General features: G+C 43.8%; 1 protein-coding gene across 3 annotated transcripts; it reads right to left on the bottom strand.

The window, feature by feature from the left end:
- Positions 1–3,061: 3,061 nt before the first annotated feature.
- TMIE (transmembrane inner ear) lies at positions 3,062–20,047 on the bottom strand. Of its 3 annotated transcripts, none has more exons than XM_063417464.1 (4): positions 18,869–20,047; positions 15,825–15,942; positions 10,294–10,443; positions 3,062–7,353 (listed from the first exon to the last, which is right to left on the bottom strand). In XM_063417464.1, the coding sequence occupies exons 1-4, from the start codon at positions 18,953–18,955 to the stop codon at positions 6,863–6,865; spliced, it is 846 nt and encodes a 281-aa protein (XP_063273534.1). In that variant the 5' UTR covers positions 18,956–20,047; the 3' UTR covers positions 3,062–6,862. The 3 variants fall into 3 exon arrangements, with proteins under 3 accessions (XP_063273534.1, XP_063273544.1, XP_063273552.1); XM_063417474.1 differs by having other exon boundaries at positions 6,854–7,358; XM_063417482.1 differs by lacking the exon at positions 3,062–7,353 and adding an exon at positions 7,373–8,149.
- Between the last annotated feature and the right edge of the window lie 879 nt (positions 20,048–20,926).

Genomic DNA, 20,926 nt, shown 5'->3' with positions numbered 1-20,926 from the left:
TAAAACTAAAATAAAATAAAAAAATTAAAATTAAAAATAAAATTTAGATAATTAAAATTTTTAAAAAATGAAGAAGAGATTAATTAACGGTGGGATTATTGCTGTTGCACGGAAAGCAGAACAAGTTTTTTCACAGCTGAATCTCAATTTCTTCCCAGATTTCCTTCCCTTTGGCTTTTATCAGCTTGCCAACAGTTTTTAGGAGGAAATGAAGAGCTAATAAAAAATAATAATTATTAAGAATAAATAATAACAAGAGTATACAATTATAAACGAATATATATAATATAACATAAAAATAAACAAAAATTAATGCAAAGCAATGTATATAAAATATATTCTATTTTGGAATGTTCACCCAGTGTGTCCCACCAAATTCTATTTTGAAATACACACCCAGAGTGTCCCAAAAAAATTTTTATTGTGGAATGCTGACCCAGTGTATTCACAAAAATTCTATTTTGGAATACTCATCCAGAGTGTCCCAAAAAAATTCTGTTTTGGAATGCTCATCCCAAGTATCCCAAAAAAATCTATTTTGGAATGCTGACCCACTGTGTCCCACCAAACTCTTTTTTGGAATGCTCACCCTCAGTGCCCACCGAATTCTGTTTTGGATTGTTCACCCAGAGTATTCACAAAAAATCTGTTTTGAAAACTGACCCTGAGTGTCCCAAAAATTTTATTTTGGAATGCTCACCCAGCGTGTCCCACCAAATTCTGTTTTGGAATGCTCACCCCGAGTGTCCCAAAAATTCTATTTTGGAATGTTGACCCCGAGTGTCCCACCAAATTCTATTTGGGGATGCTCATCCAGAGCGTCCCAAAAATTCTATTTTGGAATGCTCACCCAGAGTATTCACAAAAATTCTGTTTTGCAATGCTCACCCAGAGTATCCCACAAAATTCTATTTTGGAATACTCACCCTGAGTGTCCCATGAAATTCTGTTTTGGAATACTCACCCTGAGCGTCCCAAAAGATTCTGTTTTGCAATGCTCACCCCAAGTGTCCCAAAAAAAAATTTTATTTTGGGATGCTGACCCTGAGTGTCCCAAAAATTCTGTTTTGGAATGGTCACCCTGACTGTTCCACCAAATTCCATTTTGGGATGTTCACCCCAAGTATCCCAAAAACCTTCTATTTTGGGATGCTGACCCGGTGTCCCACCACACTCCATTTCCAATCCGACGAAGGGCCCTGGCTGCCGTTGTTTGTTCCTGGTTAACCGCCTTCCCCCCTTCCCCCCTGCCCGTTTTTTCCGGGAAGAGCGTTCCATATGGAGCCCACAGTTAAACCCCAGACAGCGCTGGGGGAGAGCTTTGGGCTGTTCTGGAAAACCAAACCAAAAATAACAACCCTCGGTGGCTCCCGAGGTGCTCCAGCTCCTTCTGACCACCCAAAACCACGTCTGGGTTTATTACGGAAGGTTTGGGTTTACTGCGAAAGGTTTTGGGTTTATTGAAAAGGAACAACCCCAAAAATAAAAACCCTTGGTGGTTTCCAAGGTGCTCCAGCTCCATTGGATCACCCCAAAACCAGGTTTGGGTTTATTATGAAAGGTTTTGGGTTTATTGTGAAAGACCAATCCCAAAAATAAAAATCCTCTGTGGCTCCCAAGGTGCTCCAACTCTTTTTAACCACCCAAAACCAGGTTTGGGTTTTATTATTAAAGGTTTTGGTTTTATTACGAAAGGTTTTGGGTTTATTGTGAAAGACCAATCCCAAAAATAAAAACCCTTGGTCGCTCCCAAGGTGCTCCAGCTCCTTTTAACCACCCAAAACCAGGTTTGGGTTTATTATGAAAGGTTTTGGGTTTATTATAAAAGGTTTGGGGTTTATTACGAAAGGTTTGGGTTTTATTACGAAAGTCCAATCCCAAAATAAAGACTCTCGGTGGCTCCCAAGGTGCTCCAGCTCCTTTTGACCACCCCAAAAACAGGTTTGGGTTTTATTATTAAAGGTTTTGGTTTTATTGCCAAAGACCAACCCCCAAAATAAAAACCCAAGGTGCTCCAACTCCATTTGACCACCCCAAAACCAGGTTTGGGTTTGTTATGAAAGGTTTGGGTTCTATTATGAAAGGTTTTGGTTTTATTGTGAAAGGCCAACCCCCAAAATAAAACCCCAAGGTGCTCCAGCTCCATTTGACCACCCAAAACCAAGGCGAGGATCCTTCCAGGAAGAGGGAAAAAAGAATTCCCAAAAATAAAAAAGCTGCACTCAGCCACTGTGGGAGCCTTGATTTTGGTTTGTTTTTTTGGGAAAGGCCAAACCGAAGGCGGAGCTCAGCCCAAATGATGGAAGCAAAAAAAGAAACGTTTGTGGCTCTCTGCCTTTCATCGGCTCCCACCTGATCCCGGGGGTTTGGTGCTCTTTGAATTCCACGCGGGATCGTTGCGGGATCGTTATCCCAGAGCAGCAATTTGCTAATTAGGATCTCGACTCGGAGGGAATTACAAGGGGATTTAGCAGGGGGAGAATCAGGCCATGGGATTCGCTCCAGGTTTTCTTTATTCTCTGCTGGAGCTGCCCTCAAAATCCACAGGAAAGGCAAAGAAAAGGTTTGGAAACGGCAGAAGAGGATGGGAGAGTGAAGCTGAAAGGATTTTCCATATAAATATCCATAAATATCCATAAATATCCATAAATATCACCTCTGTCAGAGCTGCTGATCCCAGAAATCCCTGAAATCCCAAATATCCTTCCTGTTAGAGCTGGTGATCCCAGAAATCCCTGAAATCCCAAATATCCTCCAAGTCAGAGCTCTGATCCCAGAAATCCCTCAAATCCCAAATATCCTCCCAGGCAGTGCAGAATTGATCTCCAACCCAAACCTGCTCTGTTCCCGGTGATATCCCAAATTCCCGGTGCCAAATCCTAAAAGGAAAAGGGAAAAGCTCCAAGAGCAGCAATTCCCAGGCAGGATCCGGGGGAGTTTCTCTTTTCCTTGGCTTTCCCAAGGTGACAAACTGGGACAGGGAAGGGCTGAGAAGAAAAAAAAAAAACAGGGAATGGGACCAGGAATGGTGAGAGCAGGGATGAAAGGTTGCCATGGAAACCACTCCTCTTTTTTTTACGTTTCCCTGGTTTTGCAGAATTCCAGCCTGGATGAGGCTCCCTGATCCTTTTATTCCTGGCCATGTCCCTGGCAGATGGGGATTTGGGATTTGCTCCCAGAGAGCAGGGACAGGAGGAGAGGGAATGAGCAGGAGATGTTCAGGATCAGCAGGAATTTCCTCATGGAAAAGGTGGCCAAGGACTGGAAGTGCCCAGGGAGGTTTGGAGGGATTTATTGTCCATGGGGAAGCGGTTTAAAGCCTGGACTCGATGGAAACCATTCCATGATTCCGTGGAAAAGCAGGAGAAGCGCTCCGAAGCCACCTGGCTCCCAGGAATGCCTAAAGTTCCGACATTCCAGCATTCCCTGAACGTCCAACCCACGGAACGCCCCAGCTTTGCCAAAGGATAGCCAGATGTTTCCATGAGGATGGATCCCATGGATCCCAGACAGGTCTGGGCAGGAGAGGGAGGAATCAGGGAATGATGGAATGACGGAATGAAGGAATCACAGAATCACAGAATCACGGAATCACGGAATCACGGAATCACACAGAATATTGGAATCACAGAATCACACAGAATATTGGAATCACGGAATCACGGAATCACACAGAATCACACAGACTCATGGAATCACGGAATGACAGAATGATGGAATCACGGAATCACGGAATCACACAGAATGATGGAATGACGGAATCACAGAATCACACAATCACGGAATCATGGAATCAAAGAATGACAGAATGATGGAATCACAGAATGACGGAATCACAGAATGACGGAATGATGGAATCACGGAATCACAGAATGATGGAATCACAGAATCATGGAATCATGGATTCACGGAATTATGGAATCACAGAATCATGGAATCACCAGGTTGGAAGAGGCCTCCAGGATCATCGAGTCCAACCCAGCCCCAACACCTCAACTAAACCACGACACCAGTGCCACATCCAGGCTTTCCTTAAACACATCCAGGGATGGTGACTCCACCATTCCGATCATCCAGACCATTCCAGTACTTTATTGTTCTTCCTGTAAAAAAACTTTTCCCTAATATCCAGCCTGTATTTCCCTTGGCACAGCCTGAGGCTGTGTCCTCTCTTTCTCTCGGTGCTGCCTGGAGAAAGAGCCCAACCCCACCTGACACAGGCACCTCTCAGGGAGTTGTGAGAGTGATGAGGTCACCTCTGAGTCAGCATCACCTGAATCCAAGGAAATGAGTGATCCTGTCATTATTCCCTGGATTTCTGGGAATGAAATGCAACTTTTGGCCTCTGGAATTCCATTTCCACCCAAATCCGGGATGATAAATCCCATTCTCCAATAAAAATCCCTTCCTGTGCCTGTGGCTTTTCCAAGGCAACTTCTCCACCTGCTGGTGGAAAAGCAACTCCCAAAGAAGCTGGAATTGCTCCTGGCTGGAATTTTCCATCTTTTTTTCACTTCCTGACTTCCCAAATCCCACCGGAACAGAGAAAACATCTGATGGAGGCTGGGAATTTCTTCTCATTCCGCTTCAGGATTTGGGATGAGTTTTAAGGCCAGGATGATCCCTGGAAACTCCAGGAATGGATTCCCAAATGCCAAAAATGATTCTCAAATCCCAGGGATGGATTCCCCAATCCAAGGAACTGCTTCCCTGATTCCAGGAACAGATTCCCAGATCCCAGGGATGGATTCCCAAATCCCAAAAACGGATTCCCAAAACCCAAGAGTGGATTCCCAAATCCCAGGAATGGATTCCCCAATCCCAGGGATGGATTCCCAAATCCCGGGAAGGAATTCACAAATTCCAGGAATGGATTCACCAATTCCAGGAATGGGTTCCTGATCCCAAGGGTGGATCTCTGAATCCCAGGGATGGATTCCCAAATCCCATGATTGGATTCTCAAATCTCAGGAATGGATTCCCAGATCTCAGGAATGAATTCCCAAATCCCAGGGATGGATTCCCATTTTCCAAAAATGGATTCCCAAATCCCAGGAGCGGATTCCCAAACCCCAGTGAGGGCTTCCCAAATCCGAGGAACAGATTCCCAAATCCCAGGATTGGATTCCCAGATCCCAAGGATGGATTCCCCTCATTCCACCCCCACCCTGCTAATTCCAAACCCAATAATTCCCAAAGGATAGTTTTTTAAAATGGAAAATACCTTTTTTTTTTTTTTAGTCAATAAGGCATTCTCACAAATTTTTCAGATCTGATCCACAGGATTTGGAATTTTTCCTTCCAAAAAAAGGGACTGAGGTGGATCTCAGAGGATTCCCCAATCTCAGTGAATATTTTATTTGGGATTTTGATGATTTTTAACGGGATAGGGATGGAAGTTGGATGAGGGAGAAGGAATTCCACGGAAAAGGAAAGGAGCGGATTTTCCTCCTGGAACCCTTTGGATCGGGAATAAATCCGCTCCTCTCCAAACGGAGCCACATCCCAAATTTCCTGCGTAATTCCAAGTGCAGGATGGGGAATCCGAGTTTTCCTGCCCCGATCCCAGCTGGATCCCATCCCGGAGTTTTCAAGGCATGAATTCCCTTCCCAAAATTCCCACGGATCCGGCAGATCCCAGGGAGCAAAGCCTGAGTCCAATGGAAAAACCCTTTTTTGGTGGGGATTCCTGATTAAACAGGGCCTTGAAAAATTGGGATTGGGATGGAAATTCCAGAGAAATCTCATTTTTGGATCCGTATTCCCATTTTTCCAGTGGTGCCACTCCAAGGATGGAAGTTTAAGGCTCCTCTGTGTCCAGGGGCAGAATTCCCAACCCTGGAATTCCAGATTTCCCTGGAGCACTGATCCTTCTCTTCCCAAATATTAGTTTTCCCCACATTTTCAGGAGCTCTGGAATTTTGGGATTTTGTGGAGCTGAGCGACCTCATCCCAACAGAAAATTCCCTCCATTTTTCGTTTCCCACCAAGATGAGGCGGGCAGGAGAGAAAGGGAAGGAAAACTGAGACAAGGAAAAGTGGGAAAAATGGGAAATATCTTGGCAGCGATAAATCTGGCTTGGAAAACCAGCAGGAAAATGGAATAAAATCAATTAAACAAAAACTAAATCCCATTCCCACGGACAAGGGATTGGAGGGAATTCTCCCTATGGAGAATTCCAGGATATCCCCAGTTTGAATTATCCCAAGATTTTCCATGGTATCCCCCCCAAAAATGTGGATTTAGATCCCCCCCAGCTGGAACTTTTAAGGCAGAAATTGCTGGAATATTCCCGAAGCAGCCAGAAAACGCCGCTCCCGATAAATCCACCCCACAGGAATTCCCGGGAAGGGAGGGAGAAGCAGCCACATGGAAGCAGAGCAGAATTCCTGGCTTTCCTCAGCAAAAAAATCAGGAAAATGTAGATATATCTCCTAGAAAAGATGGAATTCCTGGTGCAATCCAGGGAAAGAGGTGCCGGAGAAGGAAGGAAAAATTTCCGTGTGTCCAAAAAACTCTTAGAATCCACAGGAGCCAGGCTTTGGAGAATTCCATCCTTTGGGATCTTCCCAGAATTTCCATAATCCCTAAAACTCCCCATGAGGAGATGCTGAGTGCCAGGAAATCTTTATCCAACTCCTCCAGCTCCTCTGGAAGCAGAAATTTGGGATGAATCCCATTTTTTTTTAGTCAGGATCCTCATCCCCGAGCATTCCCACATTTATCCAAACCCCTCATTCCCCTCCCGGCTTCCGGGTCGGTTCTATTCCATTCCCGCTGGAGCTTTTCCTTTCTTGTCCACCCCAATTCCCGTTTTTCCTTTGGAGAGCCGGATCCTGGCAGATGCAAACAGGAATAAATCTATGCATCCAGCAGCGTCCCGCGGGAATATCGGGAAAGGCACATCCCGCTCCAAGGGCTCCTCCCGCGGCAATTTGCTGGAAAATTCCCCCCAAAAATTCCAGCTCTGTCCTTCCAGGTCACTTCTTCTTTGCCGGAGCTTTGGAATTCCCGCTGCCTTTTCCATCGGTTTTGGCGCCTCCGGATTTTCCAGCTTCGCCGTCTTTTTCCCCCTTTTTCCCCTGTTTCTTGTCGTTTGTGTCCTTTCCCTTTTCCCCCTTTTCCTTTTCCCCCTTGTCTCCTTTCCCTCCTTTTTCCTCTTTTTCCCCTTTCCCCCCCTTTTCTCCATCCTTTTTTTTGGCTCCGTCCTTCCCTTCCTTCTTGGCTTCTTCCTTCTGCTCCTTCTCCCCGTCCTTTTTCTTGGAGTCTTTGGATCCGTCCTTCTTTCCCTGAGCCTTGTCCACTTTTCCGGACACCGTGGGAACTTCTTCCTCTTTTTTTTCTTCCGCCACCTGAGCTGTTTCCAAGGGTAAAAAGAAAAAAAACAAAAACAAAAACAGGGAAGGGATTGATGTCGATTAAACGAGCCAGGAATTGTCGAAATTCCAGCTGGAAATCTGGGATAAAGGGAAAATATTCCTACTGGGGATTTTCCCATCCTGGTGAGATTTTTTTTGGAAAGAAGAAGCAGAAAATCCAAAGGTCGATGGATCCCCTTGGAAAAGAGAAGACTCATTCCCTGAATTCCTTGGAGTGGCATCTCCTCCCACAAGGATTAACTCCAAGGACAAGGATTGAGTGGAAGGACAAGGATTTATTCATGGATTGGATTTGGCTCCAGAGGGAATTCCCAGTTTTGGGTCAGATATCCGGACAACCCGGAAATCCTGGGATTTGTGCAAATTCCTGTTGTTCAACTCTTAATTCTGCATTTTGCTGGAGTGAATTTCTCCAAGGAATTGCTGAATTCCCGAATTCCTGCAGTGCTGGGATCTGCCTCTTTCCTGCAGATTGAAGTGGCACATCCCAAATTACGGAAATGCCGTTTTTATGGAATTCCAGCTCCCGGAGAGACACAGGAAAGAGGGAAAAAGCCATGAAAAAGTGTTGAGAAAAAAAAGGAGAAATCCAGGGATGGAGAAGCAGAAAATCCAAGGGTTCCCTTGGGAAAGAGAAGGCACAGGCAGGCGGGAATCATTCCCTAAATTCCTTGGAGAAGCATCTCGTCCTCTTCCTTCAGCACGGGCAGGGAGCGGAGAGGCCGGGCCTGGACGTGGCCAGAGAGAGGGAGGAGATTTTCGGGAGAGCCTACGGAATCGGGAAGGAGAGTGAGAGCAGCAGGAGAAGAGACATTCCAGCAGGAAAAAAACCGGGAATGTGGAATTCCAGAGCTCCTGGGATCCCCCCAACCCATGAGCCTTCAATGAGTCCAAATTCCTGCCCGGAATTTTCAGTATGGAATTCTCTTGTGAATGCCCTGATGGGAAGGGAGGGGTGGAAAGGGATGGGAAATTTGGCCTCCAGTTACCCCAGGAAAGGTTTGGATTGAATGTCAGGGAAAAAAAATTCCTGATTGGAAGAGTGATTCCTAATTGGAATATTAGGGAAATAAAAATCCTAATTGGAAGAGGGATTCCATTTTTGGAATATTAGGGGAAAAAAAAAACCCAAATTGGAAGTGTGACTGAGGATTGGAATATTAGGGAAATAAAACTATTGATTGGAAGAGTGATTCCTAATTGGAATATCAGGGGAAAAAAAATCCTAATTGGAAGAGTGATTCCATTTTTGGACTATTAAGGAAATAAAATTCCTGATTGGAAGAGTGATTCCTAATTGGAATATTAGGGGGAAAAAATTCCTAATTGGATGAGTGATTGAGGATTGGGAAATGTTGGAATCACCCTGCCTGGAAGGGTTCAAAAATCAGGAATTTCAGGGGCTTTTGGTGGGATTTGGTTCAAAATGGGATTTGATGGATTTGACGGGCTTTTCCAACCTTAATTTGGGAATGAAGGAAGGATTCCAACTCAAACCGATGGGCGAATTCCCACTTTTCCAAAGGATTTTATCCCAAAATCCTGATCTGCTGCCCTCAGTCCTCACTGCGGGGGCGGGGGGTGGGTGTTGATCTTGGTGGTGGCACCATGGGGGGAATTTTGGGCTGCCAGAATCCCCCAAAAAAAGTGGGAATTACCTCTGGGAATGCTGGTGAGATTGTCGAGGGACTTAGCACTGCCACATTCCCCCCAAAAAAGCAGGAATTACCTCCAGGAATGTCGCTGAGCTTGTTGAAGGACTGGGCTCCAAAAAAGCGGGAATTACCCCCCAAAAGTGGGAATTACCTCTGGGAATGTTGCTGAGCTCATTGAGGGACTTTGTGCTGCCACAATCCCAAAAAAAAGTAGGAATTATGTCCAGGAATGTTGGATGAGCTTATTGAGCAATTTTGTGTTCCAGGAATCCCAAAAAATAGTGGGAATTATGTCCAGGAATGTCGCTGAGCTCATTGAGGGACTTGGTGCTGCCACAATCCCCCCAAAAAGCAGGAATTATGTCCAGGAATGTTGGATGAGCTCACTGAGGGATTTTGTGCTCCCAGAATCACCCCCAAAAGCAGGAATTACCTCCGGGAATGTCACTGAGCTTGTTGAGGGACTGGGTTCCCAGAATCTCCCAAAAAAGTGGGAATTACCCCCCAAAAGTAGGAATTGTTTCCAGGAATGTCACTGAGCTCATTGAGGGACTTTGCGCTGCCAGAATCCCCCAAAAAGTGGGAATTACCTCCAAAAAGTGAGAATTACCCGCCAAAAGCGGGAATTACCTCTGGGAATGTCAGTGAAATCATTGGGGGACTCTGAGCTCCCAGAATCCCAAAGAAAAGCAGGAATTACCTCCGGGAATGTCGGTGAGCTCACTGGGGGACTTTGCGCTCCCCGAATCCCAAAGAAAAGCGGGAATTACCTCCAGGAATGTCAGTGAGCTCATTGAAGAACTTAGCACTCCCAGAATCCCCAAAAATTTTTGAATCACCTCCAGGAATGTCACTGAGTTTATTGAGGGACTCTGCGCTCCCTGAATACCAAAGAAAAGCGGGAATTGCCTCCAGGAATGTCGCTGTGCTCATTGGGGGACTCTGCACTCCCCGAATCCCGAAGAAAAGCGGGAATTATCTCCAGGAATGTCGCTGAGCTCGTTGAGAGACTTTGTGCTCCCAGAATCCCAAAGAAAAGCGGGAATTACCTCTGGGAATGTCGGTGAGCTCATTGAAGAACTTAGCACTCCCAGAATCCCAAAAAATTTTGGAATTACCTCCAGGAATGTCACTGAGTTTATTGAGGGACTCTGCGCTCCCTGAATCCCAAAGAAAAGCGGGAATTACCTCCAGGAATGTCGCTGTGCTCATTGGGGGACTCTGCACTCCCCGAATCCCGAAGAAAAGCGGGAATTACCTCCGGGAATGTCGGTGAGCTCGTTGAGCGGCGGCACGGTGTCCAGCTTGTCGGCGTAGTTCTTGGCCGCCTTGCGCTGGGCGTAGCGCGCCTCGATCTCCTTCCGCGTGCGCGGGATGCGGCACTTGAAGATGCAGCACAGCGTGATAACTGGGAAACAGGGAATGCCGCTGGGATAACTGGGAAACAGGGAATGCCGGTGGGATAACTGGGAAACGGGGAATGCCGGTGGGATAACTGGGAAACAGGGAATCCGGTGGATAACTGGGAAACAGGGAATGCCGCTGGGATAACTGGGAAACAGGGAATGCCGCTGGGATAACTAGGAAACAGGGAATGCCGGTGGGATAACTGGGAAACAGGGAATGCCGCTGGGATAACTGGGAAACAGGGAATGCTGGTGAGATAACTGGGAAACAGGGAATGCCGCTGGGATAACTGGGAAACAGGGAATGCTGGTGGGATAACTGGGAAACAGGGAATGCCGCTGGGATAACTGGGAAACAGGGAATCCGGTGGATAACTGGGAAACAGGGAATCCGGTGGATAACTGGGAAACAGGGAATGCCGCTGGGATAACTGGGAAACAGGGAATGCCAGTGGGATAACTGGGAATGGGAAATGCCGCTGGGATAACTGGGAAACAGGGAATGCCGCTGGGATAACTGGGAAACAGGGAATGCCAGTGGGATAACTGGGAAACAGGGAATGCCAGTGGGATTTGGGAATGGGAAACAGGGAATGCCAGTGGGATAACTGGGAATGGGAAACGGGAATGCTGGGGGATAACTGGGAATGGGAAACAGGGAATGCTGGGGGAATAACTGGGAAGGGGAAACGGGGAATTCCAGTGGCATTTGGGAATGGGAAACAGGGAATTCTGGGGGAGTTATTGGGAATGGGAAATGGGGAATTCTGGTTGATAACTCGGGATGGGAAATGGGAATGCCGGTGGGATAACTGGGAATGGGAAAGAGGGAATGCCGGTGGGATAACTGGGAATGGGAAACAGGGAATTCTGGGGGATAACTGGGAATGGGAAACAGGGAATGCCAGGGGATAACTGGGAATGGGAAACGGGAATGTCGGTGGGATAACTGGGAATGGGAAACGGGAATGCTGGGGAATAACTGGGAATGGGAAACGGGGAATTCCAGTGGCATTTGGGAATGGGAAACAGGGAATTCTGGGGGAGTTATTTGGAATGGGAAATGGGGAATTCTGGTTGATAACTGGGAATGGGAAAGAGCGAATGCCGATGGGATAACTGGGAATGGGAAAGAGGGAATTCTGGGGGATAACTGGGAAGGGGAAATGGGGAATGCCGGTGAGATGTGGGAATGGGAAATGTGGAATTCTGGGGGAGTTATTGGGAATGGGAAATGTGGAACTTTGGGGGAATAACTGGGAAACATGGAATTCTGGTGAGATGTTTGGAATGGGGAACAGGGAGTTCTGGGGGATAACTGGGAATGGGAAACAGGGAATGCCGGTGGGATTTGGAATAGGAAACAGGGAATTCCGGTGAGATTTGGGAATGCGAAATGTGGAATTCTGGGGGATAACTGGGAATGGGGAATGGAATTCTGGGGGTGTTATTGGGAATGAGAAATATGGGATTCTGGGGGAGTTATTGGGAATGGGAAAGAGGAATTCTGAGGGAGTTCCTGGGAACTGAGAGGGAGAAGCGAGGATTTAACTGGGAATGGGAAATGTGGAATTCTGGGTGGGCTATGGGGAATGGGAAACACGGAATTCTGGGTGATAACTGGGAGTGGGAAACAGGGAATTCTGGTGAGTTGTTGGGAATGGAAAACAGGGAATTCTGGAGGAGTTATTTGGAATGGAAAAGAGGATTTCTGGGGGAGTTCCTGGGAATGGGCAATGTGGAATTGTGGGTGGGTTACTAGGAATGGAGAGGGAGAAATGAGGGTTTAACTGGGATTGGGAATGGGAAACAGGGAATTCTGGGGGAGTTATTTGGAATAGGAAATGTGGAATTCTGGGTGAGTTATTGGGAACTGGGAAGGAGAAACCAGGATTTAACTGGGAATGGGAAACAGGGAATTGTGGGGGAGTTATCAGGAATGGGAGAGGAAAACCCGGATTTGGCCCCTGGATCCCTGGGAGTGTCCAAGGCCAGGCTGAGGGGTGAGGATCCAATCCCAGAGCGGAAGTTCCAGGAAAAACAATGGACGGGCCTGACAGGGAATTCTCTCCATAGGGATCCCGAGGAATTCAGGAAAAAGAGATTTGGGATTTTACCTGGCTGTGGAATTTGGGTGTTTCCCTAATTTTGGGAATTAGGGATTTTGCCTGGTTTGGAATTTCGGAAAAAGGGATGGATGGGTCTGTCAGGGAATTCTTTCCATAAGAATCCCCAGGAATTTGGGTCCAGGTCCTTCAGGAGAGATGGGAAAACCCCTGGATTTCAGGGAAAAAATCAAATTTTTCCTGGTTTCGCATTCCCAAAAATCCCCTCCTGTTGTGATTTCGATCGTTTTCCCAGGAAAGAAGGGTAAAGAAAATTTGGGATTCGGATTTTCCACCGTTTTTTATGGGATGGTGCCACCGTGTGGAATGTGCTGGAAGCCAGACTTGGAGCAGATTTACAGTTTATTATTATTATTATTGTTGTTGTTACTATTATTATTATTATTATTATTATTATTACTATATTTATATTTATATTTATATTTATATTTATATTTATATTTATATTTATATTTATATTTATATTTATATTTATATTTATATTTATATATTATTACGATTATTATTACAATTATTATTGCAATTATTGTTATTATTATTGTTACTATTAGTAATACTATTACTACTATTATTACCACTATATTAATATGTAAAATATTTATTGAATGGTATCTATTATATATTATAAATATTAAAAATTATCTATTTTATAACATATTTATTGTAATCATAATAATATTAAACATTAAAATATTTAAATGTTAAAATAATTTAAATATTAGTGTTATTCTTGTTAATTAAAACTAGAACAGAAATTAAATATCTTATGATATTACTATATATTCTATATTCTATATTCTATATTCTATATTCTATATTTTCCTGGTTTTGGGATTTAGGATTTTGTTTGATTTTGAGATTTAAGTTATTTCCCTAATTTGGGGATTTGGGATTTTTCTCAGTTTGGGATTTTGCCTGGTTTAGGAATTCCCTGGATTTGAAATTCAGGATTTTGCCTGGTTTGAGAATTTGGGATTTTGCCTGGTTTGAGAATTTGGGATTTTGCCTGGTTTGGGATTGAATTATTTCCCTCATTTGGGATTTAAGGATTTTGCCTAGTTTGGGATTTGAGATTTTGCCCGAGTTGAGAATTCCCTGGATTTGGAATTTAGGATTTTGTCTGGTTTGAAATTTGGGATTTTGCCTGGTTTGGGAATTCCAAGGGTTTGGAATTTAGGGATTTCGGCTGGTTTTTGGGATTTGGTTATTTCCCTGAGTTTGGAATTAGGATTTTCCGCAGTTTTGGGATTCGGTTATCTCCCTCCTTTTGGGATTTAGGCTTTTTGCCTCAGTTTGGAGTTTAGGGATTTTGCCAGATTTGGGAATTTGGGATTTTGCCCCATTTGGGAATTCGGGTTTAGAATTCAGGATTTTTAAGCTGGATTTGGGAATTTCAATTCCCTGCTTCCCCTTGAAACAATTCCTTTATCTGGAATTTCAGATTTGTCCCGGAATTTCTGGAATCAGGAACCAGACCTGGACGATTTCCATGGGTCCCATTCCCCTCGGGATATTCTCAATTTTCCCAGATTTTTCCCAGATTTTTCCTCGACACTTCCAGGTTCAAAATCCTGCAGGTTTAAAATCCCCTCCAAAACCCAACGGAAAATCTTGGAATTCCAAACATTCCGGTGGTAAAACTCCCAAAATTCCCTTGGGAACTTTTCCCTTCCCATGAAAATCATGGAATGAAACCGCCTTGAAGGGCCATTCCCACCCAAGACATTCCAAGGGGTTCCAAATTCCTGAGGGAAATTTGGGAATGCCAAGAGCTTTCCTCCAAGTGGGAATTGCACAGGGATGAAATTCCAGTTGGGAATGTTCGGATGGAGCCCGAGCCCATCCCAGTGAATGGAGGAAAAAAGACGGGATTTAAAATAAATGAGTTAAAACCAAATGGGAAATGTTGGAATTCCAAATATTCCAGAGGTAAAACCCCCGAAATTCCTTCTGTTGGGAGTATCCAGAGGGCTGGGATGAAATGGTCTGGGAGGTTCATTCCCTGATTCCCAAAGCATTCCCTGACTCCCAAAGAATTCCATTATTTTGAACCCAAAGCATTTCCTGATCCCCCCCAAAGCATTCCACGATTCCCAACTCAAAACATTCCATGATTTGGAACCCAAAGCATTCCCTGATTCATAGTGAATTCCCTGATTCCCAAAACTTTCCCTGAATCTAAATTGCCAAGCCAAAACATTCCTGGATTCCCACCCAAAGCATTCCCTGATTCTCAACCCAAAACATTCCCTGATTTTGAACCAAATCATTCCCTGATTCCCAAAGAATTCCCTGATTCCCAGCTTAAAACTTTCCCAAATTCTCAACTCAAAACATTCCCTGATGCCCAACCCAAAACATTCCACAATTCCCTGATTCCCTCCCAAATCATTCCCTGATTCCCAAAACATTCCCTGATTCTGAACCCAAAACATTCCCAAATTCCCAGCTCAAAACATTCCCTAACTCCAGACTGACTGATGGACGGGACTTTTCCCATGGGAATTCTGGGAATTCTGGACTCACTGACCAGTGGGAATTTTCCCAAGGGAGTCCTGGGAATTCCAGAATTCCGAACTCAATGACAGATGGGAATTTTCCCGCAAGAATTCTGGGAATTTGGGAATTGAGGACTCACTGATGCATGGGAGTTTTCCTGAGGGAATCCCGGGAATTCCAGGACTCACTGACAGACAAGAGTTTTCCCGAGGGAATTCCAGGAATTCTGGAATTCCAAGACTCAACAAGACAAGGGAGTTTTCCTGCGGGAATCCTGGGAATTCCAGGAATTCCAGACTCACTGACAGACAAGAGTTTTCCCGAGGGAATTCCAGGAATTCTGGAATTCCAAGACTCAACAAGACAAGGGAGTTTTCCTGTGGGAATCCTGGGAATTCCAGGAATTACAGACTCACTGACAGACGGGAGTTTCCCTGAGGGAATTCCAGGTATTCTGGAATTCCAAGACTCAACAAGACAAGGGAGTTTTCCTGTGGGAATCCTGGGAATTCCAGGGATTACAGACTCACTGACAGAAGGGAGTTTGCCTGAGGGAATTCCAGGAATTCTGGGAATTCCAGGACTCACTGATGGATGGGAGTTTTCCCGCAAGAATTCCGGCAATTCTGGGAATTCCGGACTCACTGAGGGCCAGAAATTTTCCCATGTGAATTCCGGAAAATTGGGAATTCCGGACTCCCTGAGGGACGGGAGTTTTCCCGCGGGAATCCCGGGAATCCCGGGAATCCCGTACTCACTGATGGAGAGCACGAAGAGCGCGAAGATCCCGACCACCTGCCAGAGCCGCAGCCCCCAGATCACCACGGTCTCCGACGTCACCGGCGCCGGCTTCGGCTTCGGCGGCGCCGTCGTGGCCTTTAATTAACAAAATTAACTCGTTAACGAAGCGCTCCGGTAATTGGCCACTCATTTTTATTTTTGTTTTTGTTTTTTATTTTTATTTTTATTTTTATTTTTATTTTTATTTTTATTTTTATTTTTATTTTTATTTTTATTTTTATTTTTATTTTTATTTTTGTTTTTGTTTTTGTTTTTGTTTTTGTTTTTGGTATTTGTTTTCATTTTTATCTTTATTTTCATTTAATTATTTTTATTTGTATTTTTATTTGGTTTTTTATTTGTATTTTTTATTTGTATTTTTTATTTGTATTTTTATTTTTATTTTGGTTTCATTTTTATTTTGGTTTTGGTTTTATTTTGGTTTTATTTTTGTTTTTATTTTTATGTTATGTTTCTTTTTAATTTGATTTAATTTTATTTTAATTTTATTTTAAATTTTATTTTTAATTTATTTTTATTTTTATTTTTTCCTTGGGATTTCCCTGAGATAAAATGGAATGGGAATCTTCCCTGGGATTTATCTGGGATAAAAGGGAATTTTCCCCTGGGATTTGTCTGGGATAAAAGGAATGGAAATTTTTTTCCGTGAAAAAAGGGATGGGAATTTTTCTCTGGGAATAGTTTTGGATAAAAGGACTGGGAAATTTTCCCTGGGAATTTTTTCCCGTGGGATAAAATGGATGGGAAATTTTTCCTGGGATAAAAGGGATGGAAATTTTCCTTGGGATAAAAAGAATGGGAATTTTCCCCTGGATTAAAAGGAATGGGAAATTTTCCTGGGATTTATCTGGGATAAAAGGGAAATTTTTCCTGGGATAAAAGGGACGGGAAATTTTCCTTGGGATAAAAGGGATGGGAAATTTTCCCTGGGATTTATCTGGAATAAAAGGAATGGGAAACTTTCCCTGGGGTTTATCTGGGATAAAAGGAAATTTTCCCTGGGATAAAAGGGATGGGTATTTTTCCCTGGGATTTATCTGGGATAAAAGGGACAGGAATTTTCCCTGGATAAGAGACGGGAATTTTTCCACCTGCCTGCCTCGCCCTTGGGATTCAGGGAAGCAGAACCTCGGGAATTCTGCACTCTCAGGGAATGTTCTGCCTCGTTTCCCCCTCAGGCAGCTCGGAAAAGATGGAATTGCTCCCGGAGCTCGGAAAGGATCCCTGGAGCCCTCGGTGAGGATTTCTGGAATGTTCCTGGGGGTGGGGAAGGGGGAAAAGCAGGAAAAATTGGGAATGGGAGGCTGAGAAAAGTGGGAAAATATGGAAAGGGAAATCCTGGGAAAAATATGGAAAGAGAGGGACGAGAGGCTGGGAATCCTTGGAAAAATCCTGGAAAAGTGCAGGGGGCAGAGATTGGAAGTTCTGGGGGAAAATCCTGGAAAAAGGTGGGGATAAGAGACTGGAAATCCTGGAGAAAAAAATCAGGAAAAGGAGGGATGAGAGGCCCCAAATCCTGGAAAAAGTCTGGAAAAGGAAGGGATGAGAGGCTGGAAATTCTGGGAAAAAATTATCTGGGAAGGGCAAGGACAAGGATCCTGAAATCCTGGGAAAAATCCTGGAAAAGGAAGGGAATTAGAGGCCCAAAATCCTGGAAAAAAATCTGGAAAGGGAGGGGATGAGAGGCTGGAAATTCTAGAATAAAAAAAAAAAATCTGGGAAAGGGAAGGATGAGGGACCTGGAATCTCAGAAAAAAACTCAGGAAAAGCAGGGAATGAGAGGCTGGAAATGCTGGGAAAGGATCCCGAGGGGGAAAAGCGAAAGTTTTGGCATTTTTATTTCATTTCCTTCTCTTTTCCAGGCAGGAATTTCCCTCTGGAATGGCCCTCAGGGCTCATTCCCGGATTTTCCAGGAGCGGGGATGCTGAGTCACCCTTAAAGGAAAATCTCTTTTTAAAAATTTTGTTTTGGGAATTCTCTTGGAATTCCAGGACTTTTTGGCAGGATGGGAGGGAAGGAGGTGAGGGGGGAGGAGCAAAAATTCATCCCAAAGATTTCCCTTGGGAATATCTGGTGGCAATCGGAGATTTCGGGATCATTCCCTAAAAATCCTTTTACTATGATTTTTCTTTATTATTATTTTTTTAAATCCCTGCTCCTCAAATTGTTGGAAAATTGGGAAAAACCCCGCGAAATTCCCAATTTCACCCTTTGGGAAGCGCCAAAAATTCCTGAAAAAAACCCCTCAGGAATTTCTTGGATCCACCTGAAATCCCGGGGCTGTTCTGCAGGGAAAACTCCTCATTCCCGCTTTTCCAGCCCCATTCCTGCTTTTCCAGCCCCATTCCCAGCTTCCCACCCTCATTACCACATTTTTTCCAGCCCCATTCCAATTTTTTTCCTGCCTCATTCCCACCCTTCATTCCTGCTTTTTCCCATCCCCATTCCCAATTTGCCATCCTCATTCCCAATTTCCCATCCCCATTCTCGCTTTTCCCATTCCAATTTTCCCACCTCCTTCCCACTTTTCCAGCCCCATTCCCATTTTCCCAGCCTCATTCCCACCCCTACTCCCGCTTTTCCAGCCTCATTCCCATTTTTTTTCCCCACCCCATTCCCACATTTCCCAGCCCCATTCCCAAATTTCCCACCTCATTCCCATTTTCCCATCCCCATTCCCACTTTTCCCGCCTCATTCCTGCTTTTCTAGCCTCATTCCCAATTTTTTTCCACCCTCATTCCCACTTTTCCAACCCCATTCCAAATTTCCCACCCCTCATTCCCACTTTTTCCCAGCCTCATTCCCATTTTCCCATTCTCATTCCTGCTTTTCCTGCCCCATTCCCATTTTTTTCCATTCCCATTTTTTTCCCAGCCTCATTCCCATTTTCCCATCTTCATTCCCACTTTTCCATTCCCATTCCCATTTTTCCCTCCCCATTCCCATTTTTCCCCACCCCATTCCTATTTTCCTTCCCATTCCCATTTTTCCCGCCTCACCTCGATCAGCTGCGCCAGGGAAATCCTGGATTTTGCCAGGACCAGGCAGGAAATTCCCAAAGAATTCCGGATGGGCTCCGGCGCCATCCTCCCCTCCCGAGCCGCCTCCCGAGATTCTGGGATTTTCGGATTCCGATTTTTGCTCCCGGGACTTTCAGGATTTTGGGGCTTTTCAGGATTTTTAGGATTTCCAGACTTTTTAGGATTTTTAGGATTTTCGGGATTTCCAGGATTTTTAGGAATTTTTAAGATTTTTAGGAATTTTCAGGAGTTTTAGGAATTTTCAGGAGTTTTAGGATTTCCTGGCTGGATTTTCAGGCTTTTCCGGCTTTTTAAGATTTTCAGGCTTTTCAGGTTTTTCACGATTTTCAGGATTTTTAGGACTGTCAGGATTTATTTTCACAATTTCCAGGATTTTCAGGACTTTTAGAATTTTCGGAATTTTCAGGCTTTTCCGTCTTTTTCAGATTTTCAGGCTTTTTAGGATTTTCAGGATTTTTAGGATTTCCAGGGTTGATTTTCAGGCTTTTCCAACTTTTGGGGATTTTTAGGATTTTCAGGCTTTTCAGGATTTCCAGGTTTGATTTTTTTGGATTTTCAAGATTTTGACGATTTCCAGGCTTTTCAGCCTTTTTAGGAATATTTGGATTTTCAGCCTTTTTAAGATTTTCAGGATTTTTAGGACTTTCAGGCTGGATTTTTGAGATTTTGAGGATTTTCAGGCTGGATTTTTGAGATTTTTGAGGATTTTTGGGCTTTTGAGGTTTTTCAGGATTTTCAGGCTTTTTAGGAATATTTGGATTTTGAGTCTTTTTAAGATTTCCAGGCTTGGTTTTCAGACTTTTCAGGCTTTTATGAGATTTTCAGTCCTTTTTTTTTTTTTTTTGTATTTTCAGGCTTTCCAGGCTTTCCAGGCTTTTTAGGAATATTTGGATTTTCAGGATTTTCAGGATTTTCAGAATTTTCAGGATTTTTAGGATTTCCAGGCTTGGTTTTCAGGCATTTCAGGCTTTTTAAGATTTTCAGGCTTTTCAGGCTGGATTTCTGGGATTTGCAGGCTTTTCAGGATTTCTGGGATTTTCAGGATCTTTGGGATTTCCAGGCTTGATTTTTGAGATTTTCAAGATTTTCAGCTTTTTCAGTCTTTTTAGGATTTTCAGGCTTTTTAGGATTTTTCAGGCTTTTCAGGCTTTTTAGGAATATTTGGATTTTCAGGATTTTCAGGATTTTCAGAATTTTCAGGATTTTTAGGATTTCCAGGCTTGGTTTTCAGGCATTTCAGGCTTTTTAGGATTTTTCAGGCTTTTCAGGCTTTTTAAGATTTTCAGGCTTTCCAGGCTGGATTTCCAGGCTTTTCAGGATTCCCAGGCTGAATTTTCCGTTTTTTCACGATTCCCAGGCTGGATTTTCCGGTTCTTTAGCATCCCCAGGCTGTTTTTCCCGGCTTTTCCTGCTTCCCAGGTTTTCCAGGGTCCCACCCCGGCCTGTCCGTGCTCCTCGCAGCCTTTCCCGGCGGGCAGCGCTCGGCTAATTAATGAATTAATTACGAGCGGCGGCCGTGGCGGAGCCCCGGGAAGGGGGCTCGGGAGCGCCGCGGCTTTTCCGCCGCTTCCAGGGCCCCGATTCCCCTCGATTCCGAAAATCAAATTATTGAAGGAATTTATTTAAATTTTAATATTTAATTTATTTATTCAAACATTTAATCCTAAGAATTATTTAAAAAAATATTTTCTTAAGAACTTTTTTTCCTAAAAAAATAGATATTTTAACGGATTTTTTTCCTAAAAAAATCTATTTTTAAAGGATTTTTGCCCCTAAAAATATATTTTTAAAGGAATTTCTTTCCCTAAAAATATATATTCTTAAGGGTTTTTTTCTCTACCGCACCCATTTTTAAAAGGATTTTCTTTTTCCTAAAAATCCCTTAAAAAAAAAAAAAAAAGGAATTCCTTTTTTCCTATGAAAACTGTTTTGGTTTTGTTTTTCTTAAGGATTTTTTTCATATATATATATGGACTTCTTTTCCTTAAAAAAAAAATAAGGAATTTTTTTCCTAAA

The sequence above is a fragment of the Prinia subflava genome, chromosome 1, assembly GCF_021018805.1.
Source record: "Prinia subflava isolate CZ2003 ecotype Zambia chromosome 1, Cam_Psub_1.2, whole genome shotgun sequence".
Classification (NCBI taxonomy): Eukaryota; Metazoa; Chordata; class Aves; order Passeriformes; family Cisticolidae; genus Prinia; species Prinia subflava.
Note: the sequence above shows the minus strand (reverse complement) of the source record. Positions and strands in the feature narration are given on the sequence as shown.

Bases quoted from the DNA above. Each gene is read 5' to 3' on its own strand.
- TMIE (XM_063417464.1), bottom strand. From the start codon at position 18,955: ATGGCGCCGGAGCCCATCCGGAATTCTTTGGGAATTTCCTGCCTGGTC. The intron at 10,444-15,824 runs GTGAGTACGGGA...CCTGTTTCCCAG, and splicing joins GCTCTTCGTGCTCTCCATCA to TTATCACGCTGTGCTGCATC. The intron at 7,354-10,293 runs GTAATTCCCGCT...GAAACAGCTCAG, and splicing joins GCTCACCGACATTCCCGGAG to GTGGCGGAAGAAAAAAAAGA.